At 34.0% G+C, this 17,389-nt stretch overlaps 1 protein-coding gene across 4 annotated transcripts in view; it reads right to left on the bottom strand.

The window, feature by feature from the left end:
• LOC117332672 (14-3-3-like protein) overlaps nt 1-17,038 on the bottom strand; it is a 50,417-nt gene extending 33,379 nt beyond the window's left edge. For 3 of the 4 annotated variants that reach the window (XM_033891666.1, XM_033891667.1, XM_033891669.1), the window contains exons 1-3: nt 16,847-17,038; nt 12,570-12,775; nt 11,500-11,612 (exon numbers count right to left, since the gene is read on the bottom strand). In XM_033891666.1, coding sequence (XP_033747557.1) covers nt 11,500-11,612; nt 12,570-12,775; nt 16,847-16,910 — 383 coding nt within the window. In that variant the 5' untranslated portion in view covers nt 16,911-17,038. Of the gene's footprint in view, nt 1-11,498; nt 11,613-12,569; nt 12,776-16,846 lie in introns of all 4 variants that reach the window. The other variant, XM_033891668.1, reaches the window with a different exon arrangement.
• Nucleotides 17,039-17,389: the final 351 nt, after the last annotated feature.

Below are 17,389 nucleotides of genomic sequence, written 5' to 3'. Positions count from 1 at the left end.
GACAGGGCTGCTTGCTGTTGTTGCATGCCCTATTGGCTTGTGGAGCAGGCCTCCTGCCAATGCTTATGTAGCTACAGCTAGAGCTATTCTCTCTCAACAACAAGCAGCTTCAAATGTATTGATTTCTCCAGTCCACAAGTCGACCACACACACTCCCTTCATCACATTAGTCACCTAGATCATCAATGTTACCATCCTGGTACAGGTAGTAAAAATGGGCAGGGACCAATTCGTTTTGAGGCTAGTAACCCTTTGTGGTTTTGGATTATTTTGTACACATGAATCTTTTAACTAGCAATATTAAGATTAAATCTAACTTAAGTAATATTAATTATCTTATAAAGTTTTGAAATAAAGCATAAAAATTCTCAAAATTAAAAAAGAAAATGGGGATAAAAATGTACCGATTTTCAATCATCAGTTAAGATTTTTCCTTGATTTACCAAGGATAGGGTAGTGGAATTTGGCCTTTACAACTCTTTCACAAAAAACTTATGGTTTGTATCTCTCCAGTCACTTAATTAGTAATAAAAACACATTCGTGGGTAACAGTGTTCTCTCACATTAATTTCTGGTCTGAACCTTCACCCTATGTGTTACATATCATCTACAACATATACTGACCATGTACGGGTCGCTATTGATCTGTGTTTACAATTAGCACATATTATTGATTTTACATTTACACGTTTCTGTGTATTATTTAACCACTATAGAACTGACAAAGACGTCCTTCCCTTTCAGTAGTTAGGTGATAATCTGACCCTTTCATAACCTCTATTGACTACAACGGACTTTCAGCCCACTAATTACGGGCAACAAAATGAAATCTTGAGGGATGAAAAGATCGGGTGATTTAAAGGATTACAAAATTCCAGATTAACTACCTTCTTAGGAACATGACAAATCTGTCTGATACCTATCCACTTCAAGCAATGCCAATGCAATATACATGGCCAAGAATTGTGGTAAAAATTCAGTCAGTGACGACATAAACAACCATGAAGAGAAAGTGGTATTCTATAGACCTACAGAGTTTCATGTTTTGTATAGGTCATGTTTTGTATAGGTCTTTGGAACAGATATAAGTTGTGATGTTGAATTTACTGTAAATTGCCTTGTTTAATCACTGTTGTTGACTGCAGGTAGATCAACAATGGAAGTTTAGCTTCAGCAATGAGCGGGCTTCAATAATGAATCCCTTGGTACAACTGTAACCAGTCAGTTCATAACGACTAAAAAAATCAAAATCAAAATCAAAGGGCAAGGAAAGGTTAACAAAAAAATCTTTCAGTCTTAACTATATAAAAATGTTATAAGGAATTGAGAAAAGCATATATAGGCATAAATTCTATAAGCAGAAATAAAACAACCAGAGTCTATCAGTATGAAAAGGATGGAAGTAAGCAAGCAAGAGAAACATGATTAAGACATGCATATTCAGATATATCCTAAGCATTGTTGAAAAATATCCCAGTATTTAAAGAACAGATTGAAATTTCTACTCTTTTCCAAATAATAGTTGAACCAGTATCAGAATACTATCCCAGGTCATATCTAGACTACAGGAACACATGTTGCCAGCATGGTGCAGACCCAGTTTGCAGACACAGCATTTGACTTGCCAATACAAGATCAATGAAACTATACTTAAACCAGTTTCACTTTATAACGATCACCTTCAACTACGATGTAGGACTCTCCAAGGAGTTTCATCTCCAGCATACCACCTCCTAACCATGGACATGGGATTTATAGATACAAGTACCAGACACAAGCACGATCAAGCTTTATCACAAGATATAGTGCAAGAGATCAGAATATGATACATGTAATTATATAAAGTTGAGTCTTTCAGAGAAAATTTTTATTAAGAAATTGATCAATAACATATATAAGAAATCAATAAGATAGTTTGATATTGTCAAGTCTGTTCTTCAGATGTCAATAACCCATTTTCGAAAGCTTCAAGTACTGGTACCAAAATTTCTTGGGTATAGTTCAACTACATAAAGACAGAATTCAGACACCCCCTCAAACTTCAGTTGTCGCTGAAACAAATCAATAAAAGAGACCCCCATCCCAAGGCCTTAGAGTTTACTTGATCTTACAAACACAAGGCTATTGTTTCCAAATTATCAAGAATTTAATGTCAAGGAATTATTGGCAAAAAAGCAATTTCTGAAGAATATGGGCTATAAACAAAATTTGCTATAAGAATTGCAGAAATTCTTTTCATATTTTAAGACGTAACATTGTGTCAAACTCTGTTACGTCTTAAAATATTCCTAATAATATTCATCAACTGTTCCCGATGATCAACGCTAAATTCAATCAGGTAGGAATGTGTTATACATATATCCAAGTCTACCCTTTCTGGGACAAATTGAATACATGGCAGATGTTTTGAAAATAGTGCTTCCTGTCAATGACTGAATACACAAGTCTATGGAAATGGACCAAGCATCTGTTGGGATTATGTATTTCAGTTGTGTCATTGGTTATATATGTCCTTGAAATAATATTTGACGTCCAACATTACATCATGTGGATTTTCAACACTGATATTGGTTTATATCAAAGAAATTGTTGTCTTTACGAATTCATTTGTATTAGTTTCATAGGAGTTCAAATAACCCTGATTCCTAAAATTGAACTGTTGTTTTCCTTACGTTATTGGGCGACATTTTGTCATAGACGTAACGAAGACACATAATTCACTGTCCATGTTACACCTTGATAAAAATATCTTAATAAATATAAAAATATTTTATACATTTTAAGAGTTTTATAAAGTTGATATGTAAGTACTGTTTGTTGTTTCCTTCCACTAATTTGCATCGTGTAAATGAACAGTAAGGAAGAACACCTCAGGATGCAACTTGTTGTCCGTAGTTACATCTGTATATTGGATTTGTAAATAGTAAATTGGTGTCCTGTTACATCTTGATAAATAAAAACACATTTGAGTCTGTTTACAGGTCAATGTTTAAGTAAATACAGCTAGATTCTTTTGTGGTGTCTCTACACCTTGAAAAAATAAATATCAGAAAATCTTCAATAAATCGTTTAATCTTTTGAAATTTTTGTTGCCCTTCAAAGTTCTCATTATTACCTTATGTCAGCAAAAAAGAAAAATATATAAACATTCTTCTTTAAAAGCTGGACACCAGGTCATTTGAGATGTAACAAAAATTCCTCGACATCAAATTCTGGATCAATTCTACAGTTCTACAGCAACACAATTGATGAAAAATGTTGTGCATTTTTTTCAGTGTTGAGGTACTGCGTAATTGTTTTTTGTGTAGGGTGAAGTAACCAAACCCTTATTAGGCACCACTCCTCTGTCAACACATAAAATGATAAATTACCTTGGCCAAGAGACTTTTATATTTCTAACCCTTTTTACCTCTAAGGAAATAGGGATTTTTGAATCAATCTGATCTTGGGAATTGCCATGTTATTAAGTTCAATTGATATTTTATTTTTATTTTATTTTCTTACAGAAAAATTTTAAAGTCCATTATGTAAAACCTCGTATGTAGGGAAAAAGAAGTTTTCACTACTTACACTGGCTCTTTTCTTGGTCAAATGTTTTATTGACACAACCTAATAACTATATATATATGCTCCATACCAATTTTTTTTCTTCTCAAACTGAACTAGCAGCCTCTAAAACTAACTGAACATCTAAATGGACAACACACTACTGCATGAGCCAAGGACCATATTCACTTCAATTTGCCTGACCAACAAATGGCAAACATATATATAGAGAGATCAAATGTCCTTCAAAAAATTCAAGGCATAATCTACGTACACCCAAAAGTCATTTGGTGACCGAGCAGCTGTACTTGTCAAACATCTCTTCACAATTATACACTTAGTATTGAAAGCATACAAAATTGTTCAAAATAAGTAGATGCTGTGTTGAATTAATCAAATTTTATCATATATTTTGATTTTCAAAAACTTCAATTGCATTATACATTATAAATTTCTTGATGTATGAACCTGGTAAGGTACATCATTATCACTAGCTGTCTTGGGATGATCAGACTGGCCTTGAGCCAAACTGCATCATCCATACCAAATTCTGTAAAACCATGGTCAACTTGAGCCACTTGAGCTATTTTAGCCAACTTTCACTTTTGATAATGCTGATCTGTAGTGTGTTTGAATCCTATAATAATATCTCCATTAACTTCCAAAGCACTTCCATGAATCATACTGATTTGTATTCACGTCATTGCAGACATGGATTTGTTAATATTAAAATCTCTATATACCAGGCAGTGTAAAAAGGAAAATCAATGGACCAATGACATATCCAAGCATAATCTGACAAGAAAAATAAATAATTGCACCATGCCTCCAATACAGGATGCAGTCCTAGGCATAGCACTGTAAATAAGCCATATTATACCACTACTAAGTCATCTAGGGCACTTATATGTGTGTACAAAATGTATATAAATGTTGGAAGATACTATTATCTTTCACCAGATATTTCTCCCAATTTCAATTCTGAAAAGATGACAGGGGTGATAACTGCCTTTTGGGTGTAGTGCAACGTTTCAAATGTATCACTTTCATCCATTTTTTTTCTTTTTGAGTATTGTTTTCAAAATTGACATGGATATATATGAAGAAATACAAAGTGTTTTAAAAGCAATTTCTGATGTTTGTTGAAAAAGACTTTGCATTTCCATTTTTGCTATATAGTTAGTTACAGAACATTACATGTTTAGGCCTTTTCCAAAGCTACAGCTACATATCTCAGCAAATAAAACAATAAAAAATCAGTAGCAGCAACAGGGCTTTATAGTAACAAACAAGACTACATATATATAAATAAAATTAGGAAGACTAACACTACAAGCTTAAAACCCAGGAAATGTATGTTGTATATTTTGTCAAAGGAAAATATTACCTGTAGGACATGTGGCCACATGGCGTCAGCCCGACTCAACGACACGCGTCATCCAAAACACACGGTATTGTTGGTGCCTGAACGACCAGTTTGCACGATTCCGGAGCAGTAACAATTTACGCGAAAGTCTCTCATATTATCTCTTAACACATTAGAAAAAGTAATGTTTGATTTTCGCCTGTTTACATCAAACAAACTCCAGTGTTTTAGTTCCCCACATCATTCTTGGTCGTAAACAAATGTTTATGACTTATACTTCATTTACATTAAGAATGTTTCAAACTTTTCTAGAGAAAATAATGTTTTAATTTGTTGGAACACAGATTTAGACAGCAGAAATATTGCAAAAAGTGTAATTAGTACAAAACAAGGGAAAGATAAAACTATACATTTAGATATTAATTTGTCGTTATTAATTTTTTTAATTGATAACCATTTCATAACACATTTTTCTCTCAATTTGAGATTGAAAACAGCACACAGTCAGTGGTATTCTTTTAATATCAAAATGACATGTTATACAAGTTATAATGAAAAAGAACATGAGACCCTGTGTGCCTGTATCGCTCACATGGATATTAAAGCAATCAAACAAAAATATGAATATGGGGAAGGTCACAAAGCTCAGTATTGTGACTATATGAGAAGTCCCCAAAAACTTGATATTTCTTTCAAACCAAGTACAGTGACAATTTACACACACGTTTAGAAGTAAAGTTTCAAAAAAAGGTGAATTTCCATTTCACACCCGCAACCCTCGCTCCAGGGAACATTTATGTACAACTATTTTATAATTACCATCTTATGAAGATACCAAAATTCAATTATTATCCCTTTTCCTTTCTGGTACCAAAGGAGTCATTTCCAAGATTAATATTGAATCTTGTATTGTGCCTTTTTGGACTAGCAGGGTTTTAAAGTTCACAAATGACCGATGGACTGACAATAGACACTGCACCACAGCACAAGCTCATTTGGCAATTTGGGAATCAGCAAGTGGTTCAGACCCTTAATTCAACTGCATGATATAACTGATAAATATCTTAATTTCAAAAGAATATTTTTTTCCACAAAGGTAACTTGCAGAAGAAGAGATGAATAGGGTGTAGGAAAAGGAACTATGATGGATGGATTGTAAAGTAATCTACATGAGGAGATTATGAAATCCAAGCAATAAATCCATTCTATTTGTTTTGTTACATAAAGCAGACCTTGTTTAGCAAGAATGTCATAATGTTTTGTTAAAATCAAATCTTAGTTGAAGACAAATATTCAAATTACTATGTCTAGCAGTCACAACATGAATTTGCAATACAGTACATTAAAAAGAGCACAATATACTTACCAGAGATTTACCTGGGGTTCAAGATATTTTCTCTGGGTCTTCAATAATTCTATGACAACTGGAAAGCTTCAAACATCTTGGTAGTTTAAGCAGCTGCTTGAGTCTGCCTTTTATAAACATCCTGCGTTTTTTGTGATGAAACTTTTAGAAAGCGTCGCCAGTGAAGAATTAATCCATAGATAATTTAGGTGCAAGTACCAAAAAGAAAATCTTGCCAGAGAGGGATTCAACATACATCTCCCTGAAGTCTGGAAGTGGAGAGAATCAAGGAACGAAAAACCTTGGCACAGTTGCAAATTATTTGAATCATGCAATGGTGAGTGAAATGTATGGTTCTAACAAAATTAGGGTATCAAAGTTGAGATGAATATCTATGTCAATTACTTAGCAAGCAAAGCAACCTTGTCTACAATATCAATTTTCTATACCAAGACCTCTCCTCTACCTAAGCATATACCATTCTGGCTTTCTGTAGTGCCAACTACATACTCAATTGGACATATATTTCAGATTCTAATCCTTAATCCGCCAACTTTTGCCACAATATACATCATCTGGACAGAAATTTACCATGACCCTTCATCCTCCCATTGTGGCTTATGTCCAGAATTAAAACTTCTCCCAAGTGTTGCCCACAGTATATATTTCTATCATTGCATTTTGTAACAGAGTGGCGGCCAGTGCCAAACATTGCAATCCTATTTCTTGGCACTTCAACTGAAATTTAGTGCATATTTGTGGCAGAAAAGCAACTTAATCTCTCTAAGTTTGTATGCCTCAATTTCTTTTGACTGACTGAATACCATTAAATAAAATTCAGAGTTAACAATATACATGTCGTTTAATACATTTCATCTATCATGATCATCAATCATTAACCATTAATTCAGCCACAATTTTGTGAACTCTTGGTTAAATTCTTGATGAGAAGAATTCCGATGACTTCAATCTTGTCAAAGCTTAATATTAAATATGATGATCATATAAAAGGCTATCTAAATATAATACAACCAATAAAGTTAGTGCTAGTTGTGAGGGGTGTCATTGTTTTCAAGTAAAATGTTACCTTCCCTCTTTCTTATTACCTACCATAAGTTCATTCCAAGTGAAAAATGTCGACATACAAAAATGGCTGAGTCCATTTACTTTCAATTTTCCCCCCATGTAAATCTATTACTCTTTGTATTGTATTTTTTTTTAATTGTGATCAAAGGCGTTTGACAAAAATAATCAGAAGAATAATGATTAAAGGTAGGATCAGCTTTAGACTATTTTACTTCATTCTATTTAAAATTTGTAACTTAAAAACCAGTTACTTTTTGTTTCAACAAGTACATTGGCTTCGGTTGGACACTTAACACTTATATCAGCAGCTTTATTCCAACTAGATAGAAAATTTGTTCTACATTATTCAACTAAGATGGTTATTTGGACAGTTCAGTATTAATATGCCGACAGAATGGATCATGTTAGCAGAGGTACAGACCAGTGCATAATATAATACATTGCCTTCAGGGGTTGGTCCTTCAAATTCTTTTAATTGCTAAGAGTTTCAAAAGAAAAAGGAACTTGGTCAAATAAATAGCAGCTATTGTAAAATTGAAAAGAAACTTTTTAAAATAATATCTTCTCCCTCATATTTCAGTTATATTGGATCATAATGTTTTGGAAACAAGATAAGTCCTACAAAAGGTAATTAAATATATATATGCAACTGTTCTTAATATGCAACAGTTAAAATTGAATACCATAGCAATACATCATTTTTGTTAGAGCCTCAAACACATTTGCAAAATTATGGAAGGTAAAATTAGATCTATATTTTACTACAACCCCAGAAAGCCAATGTATTAATCTGATAAATATTAACGTACTCATTTGTCCAAGCATTCATACAGACACACACAGATCAGAGATGTAGGTGGACAGCAAAGAATCAGCTTTTCATTCAACAACACTGGCACGATAAAACTCTTGGAAATTTGAATTCCAATCATTACTCAAAGGGTATTTGAAATAGAATATTTTTTGTTGTATCTTTTAAAGAATGTATCCTCAAGCTGGATATCTTTTTTTTTTTTTTTTTTTTTTCAGCTTTTGCTGAACAGAGAAGCTCAACCTTTCCCATCTCTTTTACATCATAGTAAAACTAAATAAAATACTTACCTCAAAAGCAAAGTATTTTCAAAGAAATTCTTCATGAGGTTCATAATCCAAACTGGCTCTCTGTCCTCTGCAGCTTTGTAGATGCACGACTTATTGAGTATATCCGTATACTTTCACGGTACTTTTTTAAGAACGTTGTCAATATCACCATATACTTTTATGTGGATCAAAACTGCTATTATCAGAACTTCATCTGATTTTAAAGGATGGGGGAGGGGAAAAGAGGCACATGGACCTAAGCAGTCTTCAACTAAGACTTAAGTAGCAGTGAAAAAGTATGATCAGAATCCTATGAATAAAATTTTATTGGTTGATATTTCATTTTCAAGAAGTTTTAAAGATGTTAAGTCAAATGCATTTTCCAACATGGCAGACACAGGAGCTATCTTGAATTCAATATAGCAGAAAGTTGGTTGGAATGTACATGTAGAATGGATGGCAGCAAACAAATTGAGTAATTTTGGGAGATTTCATTGACAGTTCTTATCTTCTATACTACGTATCATTCTCACTGCTATTCATAAAGTAGTGAATTGCCACTAGTGGTCATGTAATGAAATACCAGTCAGTGTTTATCCTGGTGTGCAATGTATCAAGTGCTTGTGTTGGTAACAGAACTGTAAAACACCCCCACTCCCACTTGACCTACACCCAAGGCCCTAGTGCCAGGTTCACCTATTAGAAATAATTTCTATCCATATCAGGGGCAGGGAAAATTAGACGTCTGTGATGAATGAGACTGGTTGCCAACTGAATGAAGATATCTATGCTATCTGTCTATGCAACAAAAATCATAGGTCCTAACTTTTCCACTCTCATTTTCAAATGCACAGAAAAGTGTCACCATAACCATGCATAATTATGTGTCTATCAGAAATTTTCCAAGAAAAATGAACAAGGCAAGGGGATTGGAGAATGGAGATACATGTTGGATATTCCACTTTGCAATACTATGACATCAACAGAAATTGTGCACTCAAGATATCAGTAAAGTCAGTAAATGGCTAAATGTGTAAACACTTAACAGATCTGTACTTGAAGCCTCAGAATTTTTTACTTTTGTTAGTTTACATTCATGAAGGAAAAAACAGAACTTTAGAAAAAAGCTAGCTTCATAATGTTTGATAATAATATTCAAGCAAGCCAGATATCAATATGCGGAATACACTCTGGTTCCTGTGTCCGGTGGATGAGCGCTTTACATGTTTTTCCCTGCCCCTGACTTAATGAATTATTTAATAACATGATTATACAGTCCAATGGTGTTTCAGACTAAATATATTGCAATCCGTTTTCAGGTAGTGATAAGACAAAAAATTCTTAATTTCCCAAACTTCATACAATTTCTGTCCGATTTATTTGCCCCAGTGCATGTTAAAACCAAATATGTTTAAATTGTAGCAACTATTTGTAAAAGTATTGCCTAGGCTCACTCAGGATTGCACTGATTAATTTATAGAAAGAGTTTGTCCCTCCCCTCTACCTATTCTTCATGTTAAAGAAAAAAATATTTCTATTTCCATTATTTTATCTAACCTGGTCAGATCTTATTAATTATCATTAATACAAAACAAAGGTTTTGCTTGCAGAAAATAAAATTGTTTGAAATATGTCTAGTTGTTTGGGATGAGTAGGTTTTTAAAAGAAAGAATATGGGCAACAACGACAGAATAACAACGGAAGTGTGATGGCTAAGGATCATCCCAATCCCTCAGATTTGGTCACAATTATGAAGAAATAAATAAGTATGTGTGCCTCTCATATCATTTTGTTTATATTGATTTGTTGGCAATGGGTAATCTTTTTTTCAGAAAATATCTTTGTAACAGACAAGATAATATAGAGAACTACATGCAGGCATGTGCAAATATTAATTATAAAAAGAAAATAAACTCGCAACAAAAACATCATTTTTTGAATCACTGACCGGTTCCAGTCTACCAAATATCTTCAGTGTTGCTATTTAGTTTTCTTTCATTAAAAATGAGTGACCTTTTGGTTTAGGTAAGCTGATGTATCGCTTCACCATCATACAGTTCATACATTGCTGGTAACTACAACTACTTTTTGCATGTGGTGCTCAATGTTCAGTAGCAACACAGCTAAACCATAATCAACGTATATTATGCAGTAAATAAATTATACAGAAAAACAAGGCAGTCTGTCCACTGCTCATTTACATCAAAATACTAGCACTTTGCAAATGTGTTTAGGTCACATGCCTGGAAAAAAATTGGTAAAGTTGCCATAATGGCAGACTCTAATACAACAAGCTGATGTATCTTGTCGGCAATTTGTACACATCCATACAAAATGTCATCCAACAGATTGTCTGCAACAACATAATAAAATAATATTGCAGTCTCCAGGTGATTTCACAAGCTGCTAGAAAGCTTCATTCAAAGCAATTCCCCCACCACCATCACCTGAACATTTAAATGAAACAAAATTACCAGTGCCTACATAATTCAAAAACATTATCAAATGATCCAGGCCCAATTTTCATCTTTTTTTTTTTTCAAATAAAAAATTCTCACAATATTGCCAAATATCCAGATCTACCAAATGATGTAATTGATGACAAAAGAAGAATAAAAACCAAAATAATACTAAAATTGATAATCTGTGATCCAATTGAGCATGGTGGCAAGTCTGGTGACCGTTTTATAGCAATAGGCCTAAGTGCGTACTGTATAAGATGTATATGAGGGGATTTTAAGTAAATATGATGGTAGCAACTTTTCCTTAAGATACAGCTTCTGCGTTAAAGTCTCATTTCAAAATCACTCCTATAGTTGTAAATTACAACCAAAAAAATCTGCTTTCACCTTCGAAATATTACATATCTAACATCGATGACGATACTTTGATATACCTTCATACAAAAGAATAGCAAAATCTATTGCATAAACATGAACCATGCTTTTCAAAGGAGCGTGGTAAAGGTATTTCTTGCATGCCACATTGTACAACAATTGTAAGTGAAATCAAATTCTCTGAAAAAGACAAAATTTCTTTCTTGTAGCATTTTCAAAATGATGAAAAGGGTACTTACATTTTATAGTAGAACACTTTCGATTCTCCTGCCGTAGAAGGATCTTGCCTGGCTAAGATTGTTTTTAAAACTGCCAACACTTTATTGCAGGTGTCTTTCAATTCATCCTCAATCTGTCAAATGATAAAAATGCATAGCAATCAATCCAGTTGCAATTCAAATAAGGGATCCATGGGCCTTATAAGTTACGATGAGCTGGAGGATGAAGCAAATATTGTGAGGCAGGTCAGGTCAAACGTAGTTTAGGACACATCATCTGCAAAACGGTCTTGGTGACCACTCATGGCATCCACCTCTCCCTCAGGGTCTCCAAACATGTTGAAATTCTCTTTGCCAATTTGTATAATTCAGTCAGTACTTATTCATCATAGTGATCAGTTCAACTAAAACGATTCTTTAAGACGTGGATGCACAAACTCCAATTCAAAGTGTATCAATGGCTAATAATGACATTGTGAGGATCATTCTGATGTACAAAGTTTTCTTTCTTTAACATGCACAGCAACCTAAGTCGACAGTACTTGTACCTAACTACTGGAAGTGCATTTGTATGATGTCAATTTTCTACGTAAAAAGTAACCATGATTTAAACTGGGTATTTATCAATGGTTCCCTTTTCAGATAAGATGGGGTCCTGTATAGTTTGAATGTTGTTCTTGAAATTAATTGTGGTTCTGTTCAATTGATAAGTTGATGCTTCAAAGACTCTGGAAATGGTAGTCTTGACCTTTGTACCCTGAAAGGTGAACTCATTAATGACATTCTTATAACCTCAGTAGGTAGTTTGATAAAATCTTGAGCTTGAAATGCTGAAAAATGAATATGAATTAAATTTTCATACATAATCCTTGCATCTAGTTGGATAGAAAATCTGCATTACAGCAACTCAATATAATTTTAGATTGAAAGTTTTTCCAGTCCATAGCTATAGGCCACATATACATTGGGACCCAGCAATCTTAATAATTGAGAATAATCAAAATTCTTTGTTCATGTTATCTTAACAGATTGGTCACATGAGCAGTTTCTGAGTTTTAACCGACATTATTTTGAGTAAAATTTTTACAAACCTTTTTTCTATAATCCACTATGTATCCCAATTGCTTTCCAGATTCGTTCTTTTTTTCAACCTCTTTCTGTTCAATTCCTGTTATTATTCTCCATGACGCTCTTTTTGTTCCAATTACATTTTTGTAAGCAACAGAAAGCAAGTTACGTTCTTCTACGGTCATCTCAGTGTCCTCTTCTGCCACTTTCTGCATCCATTGTACCATATCTGTTAAAAAAAATGGGAACATGTTAACTTTTGAAACAAAACCTAGAAAATTAAATTCTTATGTCATTCTTAGGATTTATGAACAATGATTTTTTCCCCTTCTTTTCTTTCGGCCCTGATGAATCCTAGTATCCTCCTTCAACCAGACACAATCATTAGCACTGAATCAGTCACAGTTTTCACTTATCTACTGTTTTCACTTATCTACTGTTTTCACTTATCTTGTTAAGCAAGCTACATTAATATCAATCATGTTTAATGAAGAACAAAACAGTACCAAGACAAGAGGTCATGCATTGCTCAGCTGGATATTTTGAGTAATAATGGCAAAATACTATATATATATATAATTCAAATATTTTTCTACTTTTGAACTGCCCCTCCCAACAATGGTTCAAACTACAGGGGGACCAAATCCTGACAATCATGAAAGAGAAAAGGGGGTTTTAAAGTTGTTTTTTTCTCTTTACTTTATTTCCTCTATTGGGGCCCCCTTTCTCCCATCCCAAAGGTGCTAAATCCTTCATTTATACAACATTATCTCTCATTTGCCTAATAATGCTCGGACCAAATTTCATGTAAACATTCAGTTGTTCAGGACGAGTAGCAATTTAAAAGATTTACGTCTATATACCCTATTGGGCCCAGCCCTTCAGACCCCAAGGGAATGACATTTTTACACTACATTTTCTGAAGTAAATTACTCAATAATGCTCAAGAGCAAATTTCATCAAAATCAGGCATTCAGACTACTAGGGATTCAATGGAAATGTTGAAAGCAAGAATTGTCATTCCTGTAGTTTACGCAAAGCATCATATAGGGGACTGGTTGATAAGTTCACCTCAAGAAAGGATCTCCTTACCCTACCTGGGACAAGTTTGCATCTTGGTCATGGTAACATGCTTGTTACATGTGTTGCACAAGGGGACAGCAGGATAAATCTAGTCAATCTTTTTGTTTGACATTTCATTTTTCTGGCAGCATCAATTTGCTTGAACTACTAAGCTGCAAGCAATGAATATCACTTACCTCATTATGAAAATTAAAAAATAATGAAAACAAGAAAAACAAATCAAAAGAAAGGAAGAAAAATTGAAGAAAAAAAACAATAGAAAAAAAAAGCCTTACAAAAATGGGTTTTTGTAATATTGCATCAAAATATTTTTGAAAAAACCATGTTGTATTTGAAAACTTGGTAAAAAATTTTTAAAAAGAATTTTTTTTTAAAAAACAAAGAAGACAAAGGCTGCCATTTCATGCTTGTAAGTGACTACCCACCCTTGATTCAAGCGTTTAACACTTTATTCACTGTGTTGTTCATTGTATTGTTTTCATTTTCTTTTTCCCTCGTTTATATTAAATATTAGAAGAGCTGTTTCAAACTGTGTTTTGCTTCCTAAGTTTTCATTGCGGTGAGAGTTATCCTTCTTGAAGTTGGAACTGCATCGTCAAAATGGCAGCTAACAACCAAAAATCGAGAATTTGCTTTTGGTACTGCATGCTACCGCTGACTGTTCAGAGCGGTTTCCAAAAACAATTTCCAATCGTTAAATTTGTAAATCTCGTTTTTAAAAGTATAATATGATACTTGATACATGACGAATGTACCTTTTGATCACGCTGCAAAACGAAAGTACACATTCCCAAATTTGGAATCGTGTTTTCCGCTAGAATTATACGCAAGGTAGGCAAGTCACCAGCCTATTATTTGTTATTGACTGCATTTTTCTCACGTATTAGATCTATAAGATATTCTCGATAATCCTGTTTACTGATGTGTGTCTGTATCATCAATTCTGCAATGCATTTCTCTCAAAAACGTGCTTTTAAAAATAAATGTCAAATTGCACCGTCAATTATCGTAAATTAATTCAGGCCAGGAAAGGTCATGTGCATATTTTCTCAGGGCCTGAATACCCATCATGCAATTTATTCAGTGACGAAAGTGTTAATTGATAGGGTTTCTATCAATTAGTGTCACCAGTTGTGAACAACAATAACATACCCTTTATCACATGTATGAAGTATCAGCTAGACACAGCATGCAGAACTTGTGCGTTGAATAACATTTTGCTGCATATTTGACAGGTCTTGGGTAATGGATGCCTGATCAGGGTTTCATACAATGATGTGCAGGATATTGCATTTTATTACATTTTTACCAGTAAAATATAGAAAAATATTATTTTACCGATATGTCCCATGAAAACACTACTTACAATGTGACAATTGGGGAAATTAAAAGCCGACCTGGTATAATTTGCAATAAAAATGTAATAAACAGAATATTTAACAGTATCCTTAGTAATACCAAATGTATTTCACATGGCTTATACTTTGATATTTTTCACTCTTGCTGCTCACTCATGAAAAAATATAAAAATATTAACCCCCACTTGTGAAATATATCTGGTCTTATTGGTCCGGCTTGTATTTCCTGTTTACTCACTTGTTTGATTTTGTTTTTTGTTTTTAATGTCCTATTAACAGCCAGGGTCATTTAAGGACGTGCCAGGTTTTAAAGGTGGAGGAAAGCTGGAGTACGCGGAGAAAAACCACCAGCCTACGGTCAGTACCTGGCAATTGCCCCACGTAGGTTTCAAACTCGCAACCAAGAGGTGGAGGGCTAGTGTTAAAGTGTCGGGACACCTTAACCACTCGGCCACTGCGGCCCCTTTACTCACTCACTTGTAAACGACGTTGTCGTTAGTAAGGTTATGGAGCGAACACACACCGGAAATATAAATATACATATATTTAGGCCAATAAAATATCATCTTACCTTTTAATCAATATATTCCTTTTATGTGTCAGGTTGAAGGGAACAGTAGATATTTCACAAATGCTGAGGGCGAGTCAGAAAATTTCCTTTTGATACAAAAAGTTCTTATGGATCTGCATAGAAAGATCTTCAGAAAATTTGACTAGGGATTCAATAGCTCATGATCAATATATATATATGCATAATTCATATAATTGTAGTCGGACATGATTTATAGGGGAATTTCCCTCAATATTTGTGAAATATCTGTATATTGTGAATTTTATTAGGGATATTTAAAGTGAAATTTGATTGATATTATAGGGATATGAAGAGGTAATCATTTGGACAAATTGTGAAAAAGAAAGAAACTCCACTGGAAGTTTTTTTCTGCCAAATTTCTCCCTCAAGTCCTGCTATAAAATTAACCACTAAAATAAACCTGTAAAATGCAGTAAGACTTCCTCAAGCTTGTCAACCTATCATTATCAAACGACAAGTTTATAGATAGTTATAGTATCATGCAAAGACCGAGGACATCAATACATAAACATCTTGTTTTTCTATAAAGCATAACAGTTTTCAACTGGCTACGTTAACAGCATCAAAGTGTTGGGATAACGCGATAACGGTCTTACTGAGGAACTATCGCATATTTCAAGGATGAGTCAGAACATGGTTTTACACAAGTTGATTCAAACCAAAAGTGAATTTGCTAGTCTAGCGATGTCAAGTGTAACATTTGTAAGATCGATCAGTGATTATGAAAAAAACATAACAGAGATCGACAATTATTTGAAAATAGGCGTGAACGCCTATTCGTAAATAAAAGAATCCCAGAAATAGTGTCCTTCCCAACCCAGCACCCCCCCTTCCTGATTTAACCTTTGTTTATTGCGTTATTCTCTGTCAACAAACAGTGATATTTAGCTGATCACGTCAACGAATCTTGAACCGTAAAAAGACTCTGGTATTTGTGAATCATAGACAGCGTTTAAGAGCTTATTATCTTCATTTTGTTTCCTAAAATTCGTGAATGACAGTTCGTATATTCATTAAAGATGGCGGCTGTCAGTTGCCGTAATAATATCCATGGACACATTAATTTAAACATTTGTTTCGGAAGTGATACACTTAATTTTGTTAATATAAAGGTTTGATTGACACAGAGGACACATGAAAGCGACTATTAAGGGTCATATTTGACATGCATTTCCAAATATTCTGTCGCTAGGCGGAGGACTTGGTTTCATCATGTCGCTCATAGTTAGGGCTATGGTATTCAACAAATCCTTCCGAACAATTTTACCTTCATATCGCTCGGCCTGTTCAGCCAATTTACTTCTATATACAAATTCCTCCCGTGCGCTCATTTTGATGCTCTAAATTCCTCGATGAAGCTGGATTTCCGATGGAAATAACAGGAAGTTCGTGATTAAGAGGAAATGGCCCCCAGAAAGTAGTCCACCTGAAAAATTCAATAGCTAATGTATTCATGCGCACAGACGCAAGTCTGTTCATGATTGTTACCGAACCAGTGACGATTTGCGCCTAAATTATGTATCGCATATATACGACTGCACTGTTAGATATTTTCGTCGCGGATTTTGTATAATCGATGGCGTGGTTGAATTTGTTCAGATTTAAACATGCATTTATGAACATGCTTTTATGCGAGTTATTTGGCCATGGAAATATCCGGGATAGGTTAGTTAGATAGTCGTGACCACAGGACATACCAGCGGCACTTACCGGGCCTTTCCGGATGAAGAATTTCCAAAAGAAGTCATTTATATATATTTTTTTATTTATTTATTTATCTATTATTTATTAATTATATTTACGTAGATTT

Source organism: Pecten maximus, chromosome 8 (assembly GCF_902652985.1).
Source record: "Pecten maximus chromosome 8, xPecMax1.1, whole genome shotgun sequence".
NCBI classification, from domain to species: Eukaryota; Metazoa; Mollusca; class Bivalvia; order Pectinida; family Pectinidae; genus Pecten; species Pecten maximus.
Note: the sequence above shows the minus strand (reverse complement) of the source record. Positions and strands in the feature narration are given on the sequence as shown.